This window comes from Saccostrea echinata, unplaced genomic scaffold (assembly GCF_033153115.1).
Source record: "Saccostrea echinata isolate AGI-Se365-2 ecotype Australia unplaced genomic scaffold, CSIRO_AGI_Sech_v1 ptg000028l, whole genome shotgun sequence".
Taxonomy (NCBI): Eukaryota; Metazoa; Mollusca; class Bivalvia; order Ostreida; family Ostreidae; genus Saccostrea; species Saccostrea echinata.
Genome location: NW_026889777.1, coordinates 15,560,306 through 15,581,734, shown reverse-complemented (window position 1 = coordinate 15,581,734; position 21,429 = coordinate 15,560,306). Strand labels below are relative to the sequence as shown.

The window sequence follows — 21,429 nt, the reverse complement described above, 5'->3', positions numbered from 1 at the left end:
TTTCCAAAACTCGATCCCTTTTAAACGGAAATTTTGCTTATTAAATTCATGAATTTCAAACTGGTAATGAATTTGTTATATGAAATACTAATATAAGAGGCCAATGGACCACATAATTACCTGAGCATTTAATGCTCAATTTGATACCTAGTAGTTATGTAATTTATGATAATTATTTTAGCTCCTTCGATAGTTACTCAGGTACGAAGCAGAGAAGTCGTCCGCGTGGCGGAGTGGTTACAGCGTTTTCTCTAGAGTCGCAGAATACGGAGTTCATCCTGTGTGAACTGTGTGACGCGGAAACCAGTCCTTCGGATGAGACCGTATAAACCGAGGTCCCATGTTGCAGTAGGTGCTGGCACGAAAAACATCCCTCACTGCTCAATGGCCCTGAGTGCCGAGTTCAGGTTATTTGCAGCCCTCCACCGGCAAGTGGTGGCGTCTCAATACGAGTGAAAAATTCTCATAGAGATGTTAAACAACAAACAAATGAGAGTATGTTTAGCTGTGTTTCTTACGTGCGGATTTTACTGTTATGACAGCATCTAGTTTATTTCTTCATTTTACTTTAGGGAGATTCGTGGTACATGTAGTTTCTTTGTTGTCAAATTTCTTATTTTTATCAATTTTTCTAACCTATCATTAGATCTAATTTGGTTGACTTGTGTCATACCAATTGTTCGGCTTTTGTTTTCATACTTAATTTGACTACGGAATGTTCCGTCTACCTGATCAATACATAGGGCTCACGGAGTTTGACCGGTTAACAGGGGATGCTTACTCCTCCTAGGCACTTGATCCCACCTATGAAATGTCCAGGGGTCCGTGTTTTATGTCATCTTCACAGAACTGTATTGTCTATAATTTTATTTTTTTTTTTTTTATTTTTTTTTTTTTTTAGATTAATCACTGTTCATTAGCTTCGCCTTTTCCATTCTCTGTGTTTTTGACGGATATCTATTTTTCTGGCATATATATGGTTTTACATATTTTATTAACCTCAATTTTCGTCTCATTGCGATAAATTAATTTTTTTTAATAAGCAGCCTTCAATTATATTGAATGTCAGTTATATTAATCTTAGTAGTAAAATTATAATATTCAGAGTCTGTGCCTTTGACCGTTTGGAGATGTTCGCTACATATATATATATATATATATATATATATATATATATATATATATATATATATATATATATATATATATATATATATATATATCATAAAAACAAGAAACTCCAATTAACACAATCAAGATATCTATTATTTACTCTCTTTTAAGCTAAGGAAGTCATGCACTTATAAATCTTTCTTAATATAACATGTGCGTTTAGATTTTAATTTTTGAACAAAACTCATGAAACTACATTTTTTTTTTAACAATATGGCATTGCATTTGTGAAATTATCCATTTAGTAAACTTATTTCTTATAAACGGCTTAACCGATATCCATGTATAAACTGCATATACCTTAAAAAAAATGATACCGTGAGTATAACTTATACATTTTTTTCAAAATTTACTGTTTTCGACATCTATCAACTTAAATTGAAAGGGTTTTTAGAGATTTTTAATCCACAGACATAAGGAACAGTTCTATAAAACAGCTGTTAATTCCATGCAGATGAGCATTAATTTTGATAAAATCGTGAACACTCGGTGTAAGCCACAGTTCAGTAGTCGTACGGTTGCTCTGCCGTAGGATTTCCATCTGAGCAGGGTCGACACGCGCAGTTTACAGGGATTGCCACGTGAAACACTCGGAATCCTCTGGACGTATTAGGACAAGTCAGTGTTACACTCCTCCTCAAGGATGCTAAAGGCTCACAACAAGTACAAAAGGAAACAAGACGAACTGCCTGTTCATCATAGCGCCATTCTGGTACAGCACGTGAATGACAGGTGCCCCGACAAGCAGTCGCTTTCACAACTTTGGAATGACACCCCGCGTGGGAAAGAGAAAGTCCAACAAGTCGAATGGCACATGTTTCAGATGAGGAATAATGTTGACGGTTTACTCGTAATGTTTCGTCCACCGTAACACAGTTATTTCCTACGATTATTAGTGAAAATATAAATTCTAATAGAAACAGGTTCCAAACATAGTACCGTCCGACTGCATTCATTGCAAAGTCTCAAAGAGAACTGCTTCTTCTATACAACGATTTGAAATGCCATGAAAAAACCAATTCTTGATATAATCTGGCTGCTGAGAAATGAACTGGCGATGGATTTTTTGCTCACTTTGTCTACGCTGAAGTGGCAAATGACCGTTTGGAGACGTTTGCTATAGTACTTAATATCTTCTTCTGTTTCAGAGAGCGTGTTCTGCCTGTCACGCTGTCGTTCAGAAACGTTCATTAATCTCCATTACATACTTTCCGCACCTTCTTTTCGTGTAACGGACGGTTTAAATTTATCATGAGACTATTTGAATGAGATCATTTTGAAAACTTAAGTCTAACACATCATGTTTGAATTAGGTAACATTGATTTCAATTAAAGCAAGGTTTGGCAGCATTAGGTTTTCACTGTACTTTAAGACTCAACGCAACCCATTCAAAATACAAATTTTGCTGACTAGAGTCTGTAGCCACGTCCTGAAAAAAAATTGTATACGTTATTTGTGTGTATTCCCTCATTTGTTGTATATTATGTTATTCTTGTTTGTTTTACAATTATTCGGTGAAATCTTAACCATTTTCATTGAAACTCAAGATAAATAATGAATAGCTATTGAAATAGCAGAAAAAAATAACGTCCAGGCGCGAGTTCACAAGGGACGCCCCATCCCCCATCCAAAACAAAAAAAAATTAAATATAATTTCACTGTCATACATTTTTGTGATAAACTTTGGTGTCAAAATTGAGCTCTTTAATTGCTGATTCTCAGGGGCTTACAAAGATTTTGGAACCAGTTGTAGAGACCCCACCTAACGCAACCCTAGACCCGCTGTAAGTCATTAAAATATTTTTATAGTTAAATACATGCAGTTAATTTTACTGGGTAGACTGTGTACTACATGTTTCAAGCTTTATCGTCAAATAATGAACTGTCCTAAAACTCTGCTTTCAAACTTATACAAACTTGATTAAAATTACAAATATTAAAAATACAGATACAACTTTACAACACGCATAAGGCGTGAATTAAGTCCCTTTACACAGCTGATCTAGCGAAACTTAAAAATTGATATCTAAATAGTATTAATCGTTAAAAGTTTGAAACATTAAAACTTCCCTGGTTTAATGCAGGTTAAACAAATTTTTCAACGGTTTACTAATAATTTTTAACGTATTTCTTTTATGCCACTAAAGATTTTTCAACATATGGAACAGTTTCAAAGGTCAAATAGAACATACATGACAACGTATCTTACCCATTGATAATTTCCCCAATATATTCGTATTTTAAAATCACAGCACCATCGTCAGATGTTCTTTGACCAGAAAAATTAGCATATCTTATCAGGGGTTCTGAACAGATATGAAATAAAAATCATGAAATGCTTTGTCTTGAGAAAGAAGAGGGTTAAAACATGTTTCGTTTTTGCAACTTTATGAAATAAAATCAAAATTCAAGAATATGTTAAATGTTTTATTAATACATTTCTTGTTTGAACAAAAAACAAGCACACATATTTTAAATATTAATCCGATCTATACATATTTGTATTAACAGATTAGAGTTTTTGTAACATAATATTTACACGATAATAAATGTTTCATATATCAACAAAAAAATATAATGAACTCGTTGTTTTGTATAAATCTATCTATATATAGCAACACGAAATACTATGTTAACAAATGTTCATTTATACCCCTTGTACTCAGTTCAATACATTCAACTGAAAACATACAAACAGGAATGTAAAAAGCATCACATCTTCAGAGTGCTATTTTTTTTTTTCTGATTTGTCCAAAAACATTTACCTAACTACCCACTGCAGACTCTTATTCAATTACATGTACTGCTTAAAATTATTTTATGCTTCATTTGGTCCTATACATAAACTGAAGTTAACAAACACACATAATAAATTTCAGGAAAAGTACATGTAGATATTCCATGAAGGAATCTTTCACATTTAAATGACACGTTTTCAAACAAAATCCACAATAACCTTTATCCCCAACAAGAAATATAAAGTCTGCGATGTCCCTTCAAACTTGAAACTGTGTGATGATATAAAAAGAATTTAAATGGATGGGGAGGTTGAAGGGTCTTGGAGAAACATAAAAATAAAACAGCGACTTTGACATAACATCAAAATGTTCTCCTGGTATAAAATGTCGAAGTGAACATCAAACGCTGTACATAGAAGACAGTACACAATCACAGACAATGTCTTCATATAGCACCATAACTGTAGGAAGATCAAACGAGAATGGACTGGTGTAGGCTTATATCAATAACACAGAACAGTAAGTACACACTGGATGTTCTTAATATTCTATTACAATAAATCCATCTTTTTACCTGTCTGTCTTCATATTAAATAAGGAAAAATACCTCTATGGCATTCTATTTTCATTTTTATGATTAAAAGAGGGCAGCAAAAGATTAACAAAACGATTTGATATAATTTATGAAGGAGAAAAAATATTTGATTTAAATCAAAGATGCTATGTCTCTGCATTTTTCTAAAGTACCCAAAACTCCACAACATGATCATATTCCATAATTATAGGGAAAAGTCAATTTTAGTATAAAGTATAAAATTTATTTTAGTCCATAAATTTTCTGTTACTAACTTACAAAATAATTTACTGATATTTCATCAATGATATTCTTGTATGCTGAACGAAAAAGATCAATGCATTTCAAATCAATATGGCAGAATGCAGAAACACATGAATCACAAAATGTAACAAAAAAAGGTAAGTTGCTGTAGTTTATCAAGATATATAAGCTAAAAAAGATTGTCAACCGTCAGGTGAGTTTATACATGATTAACACATATTCATTATCTAGTAAGTATCAGCATATTCTCTAAGACTTTGGCAGAGAGTGTGGACTGATGTTTCAAATTACCGTAATATAATAATTCAACATGCATGAAAGATAACTCTCAGCCAGGTATATTTTTTTCTCTAACCCTGAAAAAATTTTGAACCATTTTTGTTTGTTTTAATTAAGAAATAAAAATTTTTCATTTAAAAAAAAATAAATAAGGAAATATTTCTAAGGGAATGTATAAATGCAGTTTCTTACCAGATCGAAATACTGTAAATCACTTTTTATTTGCAAGAATGTTATTTTTGAATAAGTACATGAGGCTGCTGCTGCAAACATTTCATTCCTACTTCATATATCTGTATCATGAAAGATTATTTAAAACAATAACCAAAATATGTGAAATACCTAATAAATTACTAGTAAAATAAGGTGTTACGAAAGTTAAGTGATCTATTCTTTTACCACAAAAATCATATTTGACGAAATGGAAAATTCTTCTTTGAAATACATTCCATTTTTATACTGAAATGCAGATGTAAAGATATTTATCTCAAAAACGAAGATATCAGAAAATAGAACATATATATAGAAATACAGAAGAGAAATGTGAACAGTTGGTCCATTGTTGTAAAGAGAAATGTTAAGAAATTATAACCGGGTAACATTTGTGTCCCTTTGTATGTTTGAAAAATGTTTGGTTTGAAAAAAGTATGTCTAACTCAATTATTTTTCCATTCAAATACACAACATAAAAGTATATCAAAAGGAAAAAAATGAGTTCTGCTTAGAATCTGTGCTGCATCTCAATTGACTTTTAGATGATAAATATGACCCATAAACTTCGGATGGTACAGTGAAGAAACATTTTTAAAAAACATACCTGAAAAACATTATTATGCAGACTATAATTCAAACAATATTGGTGAAAAAAAGGCATCAACCACAAGCACCGATTAAAATAATCAGGAAAAAAATTCCTTGCCAAATTTGTAAGATTTTGCTTACAAGAATAATAATATTAAATTGAATTCATATCTATTTAAGGAAGAAATGCTTTCAAGAAAATAGACATACCAATAACAGAATTAAATAAGAATATCTGAATCATGCAGAATTACAGATAGGTTCACATAATGTAAAAACAGGAGATAAACCAGTGGAAATACCTGCTGAACCTGAATAACAAAAATGTACACAGGTTCAACGCTATCCACTGAATACCAAAGCATACTAATTACTTATATATCTAGAAAAAATTTACATATTCGTAACTAACCTCTAACGATAGTAGTAATCATTCTCTGCCTTCCAACTGCAATATTAGCAATAAAAGAAGAGTATTTAAATAAAATGGTAACAAGGGAAATTATGTTTGTCCCAATTATGTAATAAATTTACAGTCAAATCTTACCATCTCCAACTCAACAGAACCTAGTTTAAACTAAATATCTGTGGATTCGAGATAACAAGGTTAAAAAACATAAGGACTACCATATTGCTTCAAAATATCCCTAGTATTCGAGATATTGGTGTTCCAGATAATGAAGTTTAACTGTAATTATGTTATACATTGTATATTGTTAGTAATACTCTCTTAATTAGTAATACTCTCTGTAATGTCTGATTATAATTTGTTAACACATTTTTGCATTTAAGTAACTATCATTTAAATGACAATGATTTAAAAGATGTATACATAAATTATGAATTAAATGTAAATAAATATCTGTATTTAAAAATAGAACAGAATATATACATTAGGAATGTTACCCAAATGGAATGTTTTCATTGAGAACACATGCACATCTACATTTGAATAAACAAGCTGTTTTAAGTAAACGAAAAATTAATCTGTTTGGATGTGATTTCTTGTGAAACATTCATCATATTTAAATTTCAAGAAAAAAAACTAAAATCTAAAACAAATGAATTTCTTGCTACTGACTAAGCTTTACAGCACATACAGTAGAGAATTTTAAAAAATCATTGTCAAAAAATTTCTTTCAATTTTCACCATCAGATATTTAGTATTTAAATATAAAGGGAATCATTAATGTTTAAGCATAAAGCTAAATCTTAAACAGAAGAAGCTATATATAAGTTTTGTAAATAGTTTGCAGACTTTGACAGCACTTTGTAGAAAGACAACAAAAACTCTCCATTTTGGCATATACTGAGCATTCTTTAACATCCGGTCATCCTTGAAATCACTAATGACCTTGTAACATTTGACCTCTGACCTTGTCAGATAGGACAAATTCTCTACAGCTGTAACTGATGCCTCTGTATCTCTGATCTCTCACGTAGTTTTCATCTCAGTAATTCCCAGACTGATTCCTCATTTTGAAAATCATCATCTTACTTTGAGCCTTAGCATAATACTTTTACTTATATTTTTTCTTCTATCCCAATCTGACCAAGTTCTTTCATACACAGTATTTGTAGTCTAGAGCACGAAATAGAGAAAAAGTGCACTGTACACAAATCATGCTTCTTTTTTTTCACCTAAAAATATTTCTGTACTCCAAAAGACAGTACTCTACAATCCGACTCTGGTAAATCATATTGGCAGCTAAGTTTGGCGTTACAGTCTCTGGCCAAATTAACGTGGGGCCAAAGACTATGGCAACACTATGGACCTGCATCCGATTCTCCTTGCTATGCTCTATGACCCTACAATTAGAAGGACACCATTTGTTCATGTTTGCTTCTTTATTTATTTATTTTTATCTTTATCATTCTTTTGGAATTTAAAAAAAGAAGACAAATGCATTAATAAAGGACTGTAAAAAAAAAAGACACACAAAGAATTATAAATTTACATATATTCAAGGTTGAAGATTTCATATTAAGATCTCAAATGAAATACTTATTATAAACTTCAGACTTACTTGCATAAGTGGGCAAGCAGGAATTTCAGTGTTTCATAGTTATACTTTGGTAGTGTGTTGATCAAATCTCTCACGGCTTTTAAACGATCATTGTTCTTTTCCTTGCCTTTTTAAACAGTAAATGAAATGTTCCGTTAATTTACAAAAACTATATAATATAGAAGGAAAGTCAGAAATCCAGGATCCAACTTTTTATTATTATATGAAATATGATAAGAAAGACCTTTTATCATCATAGACAAAATTTTTCAATGGCAGAAAAAAACATTTCTTGATATTTCCAGTAAAAAATTATGCACTTCGGAATATCAAACATTATAATCTCGAGTATGATGGATGTGTCAAACTGAGTTTGAAGTCCCAGACACTTAAATTTTCTAAATATATTTTAACCTTGATATTTCAAATGCTCAAATATCTCAAATTATTTTCTTGTCTCCACTGAGTTCTCGATAATGAAGTTTGACTGTATATATAACAAAGAGTGATTTATAAAGATGACCTTATTAATAAACAATCTCTTAGAGGTGGAACAAAACATTGATTAACAAAGGCATATCAAAATCTTCCCTCTTACCTAGAGCAGGAATAAACTTGTCAAATACTCCAAAAGTGAACAAAGGCTCTTTTAATTCTCTGAAGAACAGTTTAAGGGAACCAGTTAAAACATGGATGTCCCAGCACTCATCCTCTAAGTTATAGTGGTCTGTAATGTAAGATCATGTGATGTCAGGAAATGAAGAAGTAGTCACATACAAGTTCTTAATTACTTTGGACAAATACTTATCATAATATGTTGTTGAAAGGTTCATTATACATGTAAGTAGTCTCAATTTTAGTAAGTGGTTAAGAACTTAAATGTAGAATTTGCATTAAATTTGTATGAACCTATTAAGTTTCCAAAAAGGCAGAACAAATATTATATCATTCAAAATAACATTCATAAGTAAAAAAATTTGTTATATGGCTAACACTATCGATGTGTGTAAAACTAGTTACTACCAAAGAGATCTTATGAGAGGAACCACTTAGATGTTGAAATATTTTAATCAATCTTATTAGAAATTTAATTTAAAAATTTCAAACAAAATCAAAATGATCTTAGTGCATTACTCATTCATACACATGCCATTTTCATTTCATTTGTAAATTTGTCAAATTAAGTTCACATAAAAATATGACCAATTCACATAATTTTATATATATCATAATTTTGTGCAAATTCATGCTTTGAAAGACAGAGAATTAAGTTAAAGAAATTAAGAGTTAACTGAAATGCAGAAACAAAGTCTAGAGCATGTGCATACATTTGAAACATGTTTATTAAAAATGTTTCAATAATTTTAAAAAAACATTTTATCAAGTATGAAAACTTTTCAAATAGATTGCTCCAAAATAAATACTCTGATACATGTATTCTAAAAAATCAATGATATACAGTGGACAGCAATGCAGACTAAGACAGTTATACTTTATTGTGTACTTCTTGTCTATTACCTTTCTGAGTCTCATTTAATGTGTTGCGCTCTGCATCTATTTATTGTTAAAATTAAGAGAGAAAAAATAAATACAAGCTATTTAAAAACATGCAGGGTTATCGCTTCCATTTTTGTTTTTAATCTCCTTTTATATACATGTAATCAACAGTGGTGAAATTGTTTTCTTCCCCTATCTGCTTTCCAAATTCTCTTTTTTTAACAAAGTAACTGCACAGAGAGAGTTTCTCAGAATATGTTTATTGTAGTGATGCAGAAATTTTAATAAAGGCTTGTCATCAAGAATTATTTTAATTTGACAGATACTATTAATTGTAATTATGAGGCCAGATTCCTCTGCCCAATTCCCATGAGATGAAGATAACAGGTACCTACTTGATCAGAGAATCTCTAACAGAAATGATCAAGACTGTCACAGTCTTCTTACACTAACTCTTGAAGCTTTGTAGTTCATGTACCTCATGAATTTTCAAAAATTTAATTCATTTCTTATATTTACATTATTTTCTGATGAGTTGCCACAAATTACGCCATTCAACTGTCATTTTTAAAAGCAAAACAGTTTGCACTATAGTTTTGACGTCAAGTACAGTATAATGACATAACAATTGTGGTATTCATGCTCACCAATGGTAGTTCATGAGAAAATGAACAGTCTTCTAATTTGCAAAGAATATTAAGGAAAAATATTTGGAAATATATATATATATATATATATATATATATATATATATATATATATATATTAGCTGTACAGTATATCATGAAAAAAATGTGTATTTTCTTGATTTTAAATAAGAAACTCTTAAGCTTACACCTACAGAGAATTCTCCCCTAAAACATACTTTAAAAAAAAAAAAGATACCACCTTAATTTAAAGTCACAATGACCTCAATGTAGGGTGTGACATACTCTCTACTTAAGATGCATTAACTGACCAAGTTTGATGATTCTAAGTGTAATAGTTTTCCAGTCTTGCATGACCTTGACAGGATTTTGCCATATTTGGCTATATATCATCTTCATTGAAGGTCATGATGACCTAGTTTTATTGTATGACAAACCTTCTATCAGCTGATTAAGTTTGATTATTCTACCTTCACAGAACTTAATTTATGAGCCAAACATGAAAAAGCTAATAGACAGATGGACATGAACACCATAACATAATACAACCATCTTAGGAGGGGCGTATAAAACAAAATTAAGGAACTGATATAACGACCCAACCAATAAGTCATATATCCACGTCTTAATTTTAATATACATATCCTATAATACAGAACTCTTTATTTTAACTTTACAAGTTATGATTAGTGAAACAGAAACATGCTACTAATCTGTATTTAAATTGTTAATATAAATTCACATCAAGTTAATAAAAATTTAAATAAATGTTAGGAAGTATTATGTCATAAAAGATTATGTTCCATGCATTTATTTTTTTTTATTATTTCAACAGTGCTGAATATAATTATAAATTCTGCTTCTGTACTTATTTTACATAAGAAAATATTTAAAGCTAGCTGATACATGTATTCACAGTGTATGTCATTGAAGTGTACAGTAACATATATTCATATGCAGATTTACAGCAATTATGTATAAATATGATATTCATATGTAAAATATACACTACAATAAGCACTTATTATTTTCAGCATAATTTCCCTAATTTTGGCCAAGGATATACAATAATTGCTGCCCTATATGAGGTCAATACAGTACGTCATTTCATCTCTCCAAGAAGGACAATATTTACCAAATGTGAATCTGAATCAGACTGGCAAGGTGAATATTTTTCTTTGAGTAAAATGATTGTTTTGAGTAAATACAATAATTGTTTCATAATAATTATAAACACATCGATTTGCAAGACTCGTCTTTTTTTTTTTTTTTCATTAACTCATATCCCTGAAGAGTACTCTTGATTGTACTGCTTGAAATGTCATACAGTTATGACATCATGATTATACACTGTATGTTTAAATAAAGAAATCTGAAATATCACAATTACAAACTAGAATTTTTATTAATGTTTACATGTCAATGGCACACAAGGTGAATGTTATATTATTTCCAAATATTAACTAAAGATTTCAACCAATCAGAAAGAGGGATATCCCTTGTTTATCAGTATTTCATAATTTAATGGACCATGAGTAAAATATAATTGCTAAAATGTCATACATTATACTAATAACCAACTTTCAGTTCTCACCTTCATCCATCTGGCAAAGAATGCTTAAATTCCCCACCCCACCCCCTTCCATTTCAATTCTTACATAATCCATCAAGGTGCCCTGGGGCTCAATAAAATATGAAAATTATTACCACGCCTGCAAGATCCAGGAATTTTATACTTAAAGTTACTTGACCTATCTGTAAACCATTTGTTCATCTCTTACCTTGATCAACCTGGCACCTGAGTTTCTGGATTTGAGCGAGATTTCCACTTATCCTGTACATCCCATCATGATCTAGACCTATAAATACAGAGTAGGAACCTTAGGAAGGAATAGACGTATAGAAATAATATCTACAACACTCACATGAATAATATCAATTATCAAATCATGGTTACGTCTTCTTGCTTCTTCATATAATTTGTTATATAATAATAATAAATTTTATTCCAATGTACAAAGGAAGGTTAAGGTTTCCCATAAAATATCACACTACATCTTATGCATCCACTTCTCTGAACTACCAAAATATGATGTCATAATGCAATATGACATCAAGACACAGCAAACTTGAGAGGTCATGACTGGGAGAGTGTCATAAAGTTCACATCTTATTTCAATCCACAAGTAAAGTATTAAACGTTATCGTAAAATTCACGTCTTGACTGTTGTTTTCATCTCAGGGTGTGTAATCATTATTGAATATTAAATATTTACTTTGTTTAATGACTCTGGATGGAAATTGAGTGTATTCAATAAATATTACAAAACGAAAAAAAAATTTCAAAAATTTTTACTTGGTAATAACTTTTGAATGAGAGAAGAGAGGGCATTGAATCATATTTCATATGTGCATATTACTTGTTACCTTGCCAAATTTACTTTGGTTTTTTTACCTTGTGACCTTAACCTTTAAGTTTAACCCATAATACTTTTCAAAACTTCATGACTTTGACCTAGAAGTTTGGCCTACTTTACTAAAATTTTAACTTTGGCCCTTACTTTTGCTCCAGAAAAGCAGGACTTTCATATTATTTTTTTCATATGTGAATTACTTGTGACAAGACCTTTTAGATTGTACATGTACTATATTTGAACTCATGACCTTCATCTTGAAGTTTGGTACACTTTAAAGAAACTTTAATTTTGGATGCAACTCTAAATCATTCTAAAATTTAAATTTTCTTTTTATGATGGACTGCCAAGACAGGATACACAGACAAGACAGTTAAAATATGGCATAAATAATTGCATCTAACCACTGAGACACCAAAAGTGGGGTACCAAAATTCTTAGAATTTGCTTGTTCAACTTTATGAAACATTAAGAATTTTCATGCTTTCAAATACTGCAGCTTTTAACAAAACATTCTACTCAAAAAATACATTATTCAATTGAGGCTTTAACATGGAGTCATGTTTGGTGCTTTGCAAATGCAGAGCCAAATCCAGAAATGTATTTTGTCCAGTATTCTATAAACTGTGACTCTTGCCTAATTTGTACAGATCATTAATTTACAAGCTGGTACTTATAAGTATTACTAAGCACTCTAATTATTTTAGTAATGAAGAGTACGTTGGATGTTTTAATATCCTTTTTACAAAAATACAGAAAAAACTAGAAATATGTCCATAGGACATGAATGCCCCGCCGAGGGTATATTAGTAACACAACATTTTAACACAAATTGAGAAAAGTGAGGTCAAGGTCAAAGGAAAGGCCAAGGTCAAAAAATATTGATGCAGTTGAATAGCTTACATCAGTATGTATCAGCATATGAAGTTTGACACTAATTTAAGAAAAGTGAGGTCAAGGTGAAAGGAAAGGTCAAGGTCAAAAATTGTTGATGCAGTTGAAAATGTTACATCAGTATGTATTAGCATATGAAGTTTGATAAAAATATTAGGAATGGTTTCTTTAAAACTGAGCTAAACAATAATTTAAGAAAAGTGAGGTCAAGGTCAAAGGAAAGGTCAAGGTCAAAAAATATTGATGCAGTTGAATAGCTTTCATCAGTATGTATCAGCATATGAAGTTTGACACTAATTTAAGAAAAGTGAGGTCAAGGTCAAAGGAAAGGCCAAGGTCAAAAAATGTTGCTGCAGTTGAATAGCTCTCATCAGTATGTATCAGCATATGAAGTTTGATAACACTATCTTGAATGGTATCTTTAAAACTGAGCTAAACACTTATTTAAGAAAAGTGAGGTCAAGGTCAAAGGAAAGGTTAAGGTAAAAAATATTGATGCAGTTGAATAGCTCTCATCAGTATGTATCAGCATATGAAGTTTGTTAAAAAATATCTTGAATGGTTTCATTAAAACTGAGCTAAACACTAATTCAGAGGTCAAGGTCAAAAGAAAGGTCAAGGTCAAAAAATGTTGATGCAGTTGAATAGCTTACATCAGTATGTATCAACATATGAAGTTTGATTACACTATCTTGAATGGTATCTTTAAAACTGAGCTAAACACTAATTTAAGAAAAGTGAGGTCAAGGTCAAAAAATGTTGATGAAGTTGAATAGTTTACATCAGTATGTATCAACATATGAAGTTTGATTACACTATCTTGAATGGTATCTTTAAAACTGAGCTAAACACTTATTTAAGAAAAGTGAGGTCAAGGTCAAAGAAAGGTCAAGGTCAAAAAATGTTGACGCAGTTGCATAGCTCTCATCAATATCTATCAGCATATGAAGTTTGATAAAAATATCTTGGATAGTTTCTTTGAAACTGAGCTTTGAACAGAGCTAAATGCAAAGTGTGACGGAAGGACAGACGGAAGGACAGAAGGACGGAAGGAAGGAAGATGGACATGACAAACACTATATGCCCCGGCCATATTCACGGCGGGGCATAAAAACATGTCCCATTAAGTGAGAGTGACCTTTCTTCTCTATCGCCACAACACATTTCTGCACAAATTTAGGAATCTTTCCTTTTTCTCTCTCACAAAGTTGTTTAAGATGAGCTCCAAAAACAGCATCTGAAAAAAAGTGCAAAATTTGCTATCTAAATATCACAAGTTTAATCCTGCTTGTAAAGATGAAGTGTCAAAATTATGAACTAATCAATGTATGTAAAACTTATAGAAATAGATTTCACTTGACAATAATTGTAATGATAAAGCTTTCAAAAAGTGTGTAAAATTATACTTCAGATACAGTGGCTATCAAAAAAAAAAAAATAAGCACATACTTGTGCATTCATATTAACATTTTCAATTGATAATTATTAAAAAAAAAAAAAATACGACTTTTAATTGGATAGAAAAATTTCTTAATTCTCAAGGGATAACTGTGTGTGGCACTATAAGTATACAAGAAATGGCTGAATTGAAGGATTTACAAGTAATTACCCTTGATAATGCCCTTTTGCTCAAGAGACTCTTTTGTGGGTCTTGATTTTAAGAAGTTGAATAGTTTGGTCCTCATTTTGCCCCTCTCCAAACTTCCTTCCTCATTAGAACTTCCTTTTCTGACTGAAATGTTATTTATCAACAAAATTAAATACGAAGAGAAAAAAAATTAAATACAATATCTTAGATAAGCCAGTATACAGTAACCACTCAATAAAACTGATTATATCTTTGTATACAGGAAAGGGTGTAATTTCTTAAGATAAAAAAAGTTATATATATATACAAAAATATCTAAAATTTTCAAAACTCTTAGAGCTAAGTTACGCAACATTTAAATCTAGTTCATAACATGGATCAAAATATTGAACCGAAAGTAAAATCAGTCTGTTTTGCAATATGATGCAAATATATTCATATGCATGATGTCAGTAATTTTTGGAAATGTATATACTGTAAAACTGGGTTTTACAAGGCAAAGTCCTTGGGACCTGTTAATTTACTTTACTATATCTGTAATTTGTTGTATATCCATAAAATGAATTTATTAAATTATATATAGCAAATTCACAATACCAGTACACATTTTCCTTTTAAGTATGACTACAAAATATGTTCGGGTAAGTATTAAATACAAACATTATCTTGCAGAACTAAAAATTTCAGATGAATTTAATTTCAAACATAAATACTTGTGAAAAAAATGTCATTTTAATGCTTTGAATTTTATTTTAAATGATGTACATTACATTATTTTTATTTTCTACAGGTCACAAAATCAATTCGCTATGTCTGTAATTTTTTTTTTTTTAATCTCATTTCAATATTACAAGGAATTGTTAAAATTTTGCCTGGGATCCCAAAATAACTTCATTAAATCCAAAAATTCGCTATATCCATGTTAATACTTAACAAGTTTTACTGTATTGAGAAATAATATATAGGTGTAAAATAAATTTCAAAAAAAAAAAAAAAGGCATGTATTGGGTAACAATATGTTTAATTTGATAGGTGTTATTAAGCAGTAGTTTCCATTTTTTTCATTATATTATATATATTTTAAAGTTATTATTACAAAAAATATAACATATCAATTTGATCTAAGACTTTCATAGATTTTTTTCTGGTGTGTAACACTTGAAATATATGCATGTAGATACAGTAAAACTTGTTTAGTATGAACATAGATATAGCGAATTTACAGATATAGCGAATTTCTTTGCAATCCCTGGCAAAATTCTTAACAGTTCCTTGTAAAATTTTAGGGATATAATGAACTCAGATAAAGCAAATTTACCATTATAGCGAACTGATTTTGTGTTCCCTAGAAGTTAACAATCACGAATTACATCTTTTATTGCGAATTTTTAAAGATCTAAATTTTTTTAAATGTGAACTGACATTAATTTTATAACTATTTATATTTGAAACTCAATTCATCTGAAAACTTTTGAACTCCTGGGTAAATATTGTAATGTATACTTCCCTAAATACATTTGGTAGTCATACATATACATGAATGGAAAAAATCTTTATTGCAAATTTGCTATATATGTATACTTTCAGGAATTCTTTATATGGATATAACAAATTACAGATATAGCAAAGTAAATTTGCAGGTCCCCAGAACTTTGCTATAATCAGGTTTTACTGTACACAGGTTTACTTATTTTAACATACATTTAATGTTTTATGTTAATGTTCCATATTATAATCAATCACGTTCCTTAATCACTGTAAAAGAGCTAGGTTCACTTTATGCATAAAATGGCCCTGTAGATAAACCAATTTATCCACTAACACACTATGGCCCTTTCTTAGCATCAATATAAAGTAGAGACTTGGCGCTTTCAGTTTATATATAAAAGTTTCCTCTAAAGAGTCAAGGTACTGGAAAACAGGTTGTGTGAAATTGCAATGTTCTTGAATTTTGCAGAAAACAGGTGAATTTGAGAACCTTCAACAAAGAATTAAAATATGAGCACACCCCTTGATCCAAAAAGTAAAATATGTTTTATAATCTTAATTAGCAGTTCTTTCATAATATATTTGCACATTTTGGATCGCAGGTTGTGCTGTATACAAAATATTGAAAAATAGCGTCATATTTTGGCCATTTTTGAAGAATTATTCGGAAAATGTGAATAATGACGCGATTCATGACGTCATAATGCTTTGACTAGCAATGAAATTACATCATTTTTAGTAGAAATTCAGTCACCAAGTGTTCAAGTGATATTTATTGCCTTGTTGACTAAAACTATGCAGTTTTGATTTTTCAGAAATTTACAGGCCAAAAAAGGCCCTAAGTGGCCCTTGCTCTTTGAAAGTCAAAATCATGGTCAATCACTACTTAAGTTATCATTATGAAAATGTTGTTTGTTTGTTTGTTGTTTAACATCCCCCTAGAGAATTTTTTCACTCATATGAGATGCCACCACTTGCCAGTGAAGGGCTGCAAATTTTGACCTATACTTGGCACTCAGGGCCATTGAGCAGTGACGGATCTTTTTCATGAAAATATTTTCAATGAGTTTTACCTTCCAGATCACAAAGGAATTAAATCATACACTCTTTGTCGGCCTTTAAACTGTATCAAAAAATTTCTTTGCAAAATATGGTTTAACTTTGGTATCTCAAACACTGATATCTTGAATACCATGAATATGTCAAAGTGATTTGGAAGTCCCAAAGTTTAACACTTATTCTATGAGTATTTTGCCATAAATATCTCAAATTCTTGGATATCTCAAGGTTTTTTTCTCGGTCCAATTGAGCTCGAGATAATGACATTTGACTGTATAATAAACATGGCAGTTTGAATCTTTATACATAAATTAAAAATTTGAAAATTATAATTAAAAGGATTATGAGATTAAAGCTTTGGAATGTGTTAAATGAATGAGCTAGGATAAAAGTGTTAAGTTTAAAAGGAAATGAAATTGAAAATCTTTAATTTCATTACTAAAAATAAAACATACAAAGAAAATGCAAGTAAAAGTTTTTTGCAAATTCAAAGTAAAATTATAATTAAACAAACTGATTAAATTACTACAGTTCTTCAAATTAGTCGTTGACAAGTATATTTTCAAGTACTGACAAATACCGAAATACATTCATTTCAAGAATCATCTCACTTTTTAATAAACTTTACAACTTATTTATATAATGAGCTTCTAAAATAATATATTCATAAAAACCATCAAACTTCTAACATAAATTTGTCTGTAGCATTTGTATGGGACTTAGTATGATTTAAAAAGTAAAGCTAATTAAAGAATTAAATTGCATTAAACAGAGCTTCTATTACATGGTGATTGATATTGATGTCAACATTTTCTTTCATTTTTTGCAACCTCTGTAAATTTAGAATAATTCTTGCAATATTTATGACATTACTTAGAATTCTGTTAGAATCAAAGAGAATTACGAAAGCAAGAGATGAGATGAATATTACCTAATGTTAATGATTCCTTTGAGGGGCTTGCTAATGTAATAATAATTAATGTAATGTAACAATAATGTAATAATAATGTAATGTAACAATAATGATAAAACATTTATATTTATATACAATGCTTTTAAATACTCTAGTAAATTTAGCTGAATTTTTCTTAGAATACAATTAATGAACGAATTAGTCAGAAAAAACTTATCATCTTATTTTAAGTAATACCGAAACTTTTGTCATTTCACAAAATATTTTATAAACATGTTCTTCATAAATATGTAAACTAACCAAAAGTCCACACACATATGTTCAATAAAGATTTGCATTCACAATTTTAATTATCAATTTAAAATGCATTTATTTAAAATTAGCCAAACAATTAAAACTAATTCCCTTTCACTGTAATAATTTCCCCAACCAATTGCAATTTCCAGTTTTTTTAAGAAAATCAGAAAGAGGTCTAACAGTGTAAATATCCATAAACCAAATTATTACATTTTACTCTTATTAAATGTCTTGTTTTGGAGAACTATATTAAGATATTTGTAGGTTTGAAACAAATATGTTACAAATCCTAACTGCATGTACAAGGAAAACATAAAATCCAAGAATACATACATCGAAATGAAATGAAAATAAGAGGAAGATTCTTATAAACTGATGAATATAGATTATAAAAAGAACAGCAGCCAATATGGTAAAAACCTACTTTTAAAGGAAGGTTTTTTCTTTGGTAATTTTTCTGGTTCCGGCCTTAACTGTGACGGTGAAGGTGGAGTGACATCTGAAGATCCTCCCTGTAATAAAAAAAGAAGTCATTGAGAGTATGAACCATTTAGCCAGGGCTCAACTTTAGCATCTGTCAGTTTGTCCAAGTCCAGTTCATTTTGTGATCGGACGAGTCAATCTTTACATAAACTTATCTGATTGGACAAGTTACTTTTTTTTCATTTTTCCGAAAAAATTCTCTCAGAATTCACAGAACATTATGTTTTAAAAATCATAAACATTAGATGTAAAAACGTTACAATCTTTAGGGTTAAGTCACACCTCAACAGATATCATTAATAGACAAGCGCAATTGAGACAAGTTACACATAGTGCTACTGTACTATATATCAGCTATATTTTTTGTCACCTGCTTTAGTGGAATCAATAGGACAAGAAAATTCATTCATCTGTATATCTGGCTCCTCTGTCAGTCTGTCTGTCATTAAAACTTAAACCTTGGCTAGATAATAACTTTTGAATGAGAGAAGATACAGCTTCTTTCACATTTCACATATGCACTACTTCATATTTCAATACTGGTACACTGTTATAACTTTTGAAGGAGGGAAAATATTGTTATTCTTTTTCAAATGTACATTACCTGTGACTCAACATTCAAGAAGCACTATCAAGTTTAACCTCATGACCTTGACCAGGAAGTTTGACCCATTCTTCAAAAATTTAAACACCCACAAATCCTTGCATGGTCCTAATGAGGTATGATGCTTAAGTAAAGAGCTAGGTTCACTTTATGCATTAAATGGCCCTGTCCTTCTATCAATTGACTATCACCCTCTGCCCCATTCCATATATCAAAATAGAGACTTGATGCTTTCATTTCTTATAACAAAATTTCCTTTTGAGAATCCAGGTATTGGAAAACAGGCTATGTAAAAATGCAGCGTTTATGAATTTTGCAGAAAACAGGCGTATTTGACTACTTCAGCAAAGAATTAAAATATGAGCACAGCCCTCGATCCAGAAATTAAAACATGTTTTATGATCTTCAGGAAGGTCATTCACTATGTAATTGCATATTTTGGATCAGAGGTTGTGCTCTATATAAAATAATGAAAAAATACTTCAACTTTTGGCCATTTTTAAAGGAATTTACAGGAAATGTGGAAAATGATGCATTTCATGACATCATAATGCATTGACTAAAGAGAGAATTACGTCATAATCAATAGATATACTGTCACCAAGGGTAAGTGATAAATACTGCATTGTCAACCAAAACTGAGCAGTTTCATTTTTTCAGAAATTCACAGGGCCAAAAAAAGGCCCTAAGTGGCCCTTGCTCTTTTAACCTCTGCCAATAGAGAGTTATCGAGTAAATGAATAGAATTCAATCGAAAAGATTGAATCTTCTTTTCTTGAAGTTCTTGCATTGAAGAAAATCATACACAAGTAAAACTCTTCCAATACTGAACAGTAATATTTGTTAACATGTCAAATATTTGAATCCCAGCTTCTCATTCTTCAAACACAAGCTTATCAATCATTTAAGATGCCTATTTCTGAACTAAAGTTGTACAGTTGAACTCTGGTATCTTGAAAACAGATATCTTGAATTCCATGGATATGTCTAAGTGATGTCCCAAACACTTTTCTTTACGTATTTTAGCCTCAGTATCTCGAGCCCTTGGATCTCTTAAAGTTTTTTTTCTAGGTCCCATCAAGTTCGAGATAAGGTTTGACTGTACGAGTTCTATGTTAGATAGACAACTCACCAGACTTCTTATTGTTTTATCTATCTGCGTTAGCCAACTTATCATCATGATGTCATCCTCAAACTGTAGTATATACTGGTCTCCTTGGCTCGTAGTCAACTGTAAATAAACTTTGTCATTTCAATCATAACTATTTTATTCTTAACATATCAATACACAATCTTCATTACTTAACCTCTGATTGTGGAGGAAATACACATATTGGTCATTTTAATATCTGTTTTAAACATTTTAAAATAAAAACTAGAGGAACTTTGAACAATGACCTTACAAAATTAACCCCGGCTCCCCTAAAAATATAATGGCAAAGTTCATGTAAGCCCAAATATGTGTTTGAACAAAAGATTAAATAGGAGGTGCACAATGAAACTATGTAATTAAGATTTTAGAAAAGTCTCATTAAATATATTTAGTGGTATTTTAGAAGTTACAGATAAGGGAGGGGTACCTACTCACCCCATATTATAGAAAGAATGGCAGTTTCCATGTTTTGCTATAGTAAACTTCATATGTGTCTGATCAATACATTAAATAAAAGGTACACAATGGCACTATGTAATAAAGTTTCTGTAAAAGT

General features: G+C 30.4%; 1 protein-coding gene across 5 annotated transcripts in view; it reads right to left on the bottom strand.

Moving 5' to 3' along the window:
• Positions 1-7,284: 7,284 nt before the first annotated feature.
• LOC133194171 (rho GTPase-activating protein 15-like) overlaps positions 7,285-21,429 on the bottom strand; it is a 43,860-nt gene continuing 29,715 nt past the window's right edge. For 2 of the 5 annotated variants that reach the window (XM_061330169.1, XM_061330171.1), the window contains 9 exons: positions 20,853-20,951; positions 19,058-19,145; positions 18,355-18,384; positions 14,898-15,020; positions 14,427-14,525; positions 11,762-11,839; positions 8,435-8,563; positions 7,858-7,963; positions 7,288-7,639 (listed from right to left, as the gene is read on the bottom strand). In XM_061330169.1, coding sequence (XP_061186153.1) covers positions 7,468-7,639; positions 7,858-7,963; positions 8,435-8,563; positions 11,762-11,839; positions 14,427-14,525; positions 14,898-15,020; positions 18,355-18,384; positions 19,058-19,145; positions 20,853-20,951 — 924 coding nt within the window. In that variant the 3' untranslated portion in view covers positions 7,288-7,467. Of the gene's footprint in view, positions 7,640-7,857; positions 7,964-8,434; positions 8,564-11,761; positions 11,840-14,426; positions 14,526-14,897; positions 15,021-18,354; positions 18,385-19,057; positions 19,146-20,852; positions 20,952-21,429 lie in introns of all 5 variants that reach the window. The other 3 variants (XM_061330172.1, XM_061330174.1, XM_061330170.1) reach the window with 3 other exon arrangements.